The 208-nt window shown below is 48.6% G+C and overlaps 1 protein-coding gene across 1 annotated transcript in view; it reads right to left on the reverse strand.

Moving 5' to 3' along the window:
* Nucleotides 1–208, reverse strand: part of LOC119592716 (putative protein MSS51 homolog, mitochondrial) — a 10,067-nt gene that overhangs the window by 5,204 nt on the left and 4,655 nt on the right. The window contains exon 3 of the mRNA XM_037941651.1: nucleotides 45–169. Coding sequence (XP_037797579.1) covers nucleotides 45–169 — 125 coding nt within the window. The remainder of the gene's footprint in view (nucleotides 1–44; nucleotides 170–208) is intronic.

Below are 208 nucleotides of genomic sequence, written 5' to 3' on the forward strand. Positions count from 1 at the left end.
CCTCACAGTTCAAAGGGCATGTATTTATAGCGGCAAATCCTGACCTGGTCTATGAGTTCTAATCTGAGCGCCTCACACACCATGGCATGTGACAGCTTTCTCTCGTATCGGCATTTCTCGCTGCAGTATTTTGCCGCCTTGCAACCCGCGCACACCAGAGTCCCCTTCACTGCATGGAAAATAGAGAAAGAAAAAAAAACGTCAAGGG

Source organism: Penaeus monodon, chromosome 30 (assembly GCF_015228065.2).
Source record: "Penaeus monodon isolate SGIC_2016 chromosome 30, NSTDA_Pmon_1, whole genome shotgun sequence".
In the NCBI taxonomy this organism is placed as follows: domain Eukaryota; kingdom Metazoa; phylum Arthropoda; class Malacostraca; order Decapoda; family Penaeidae; genus Penaeus; species Penaeus monodon.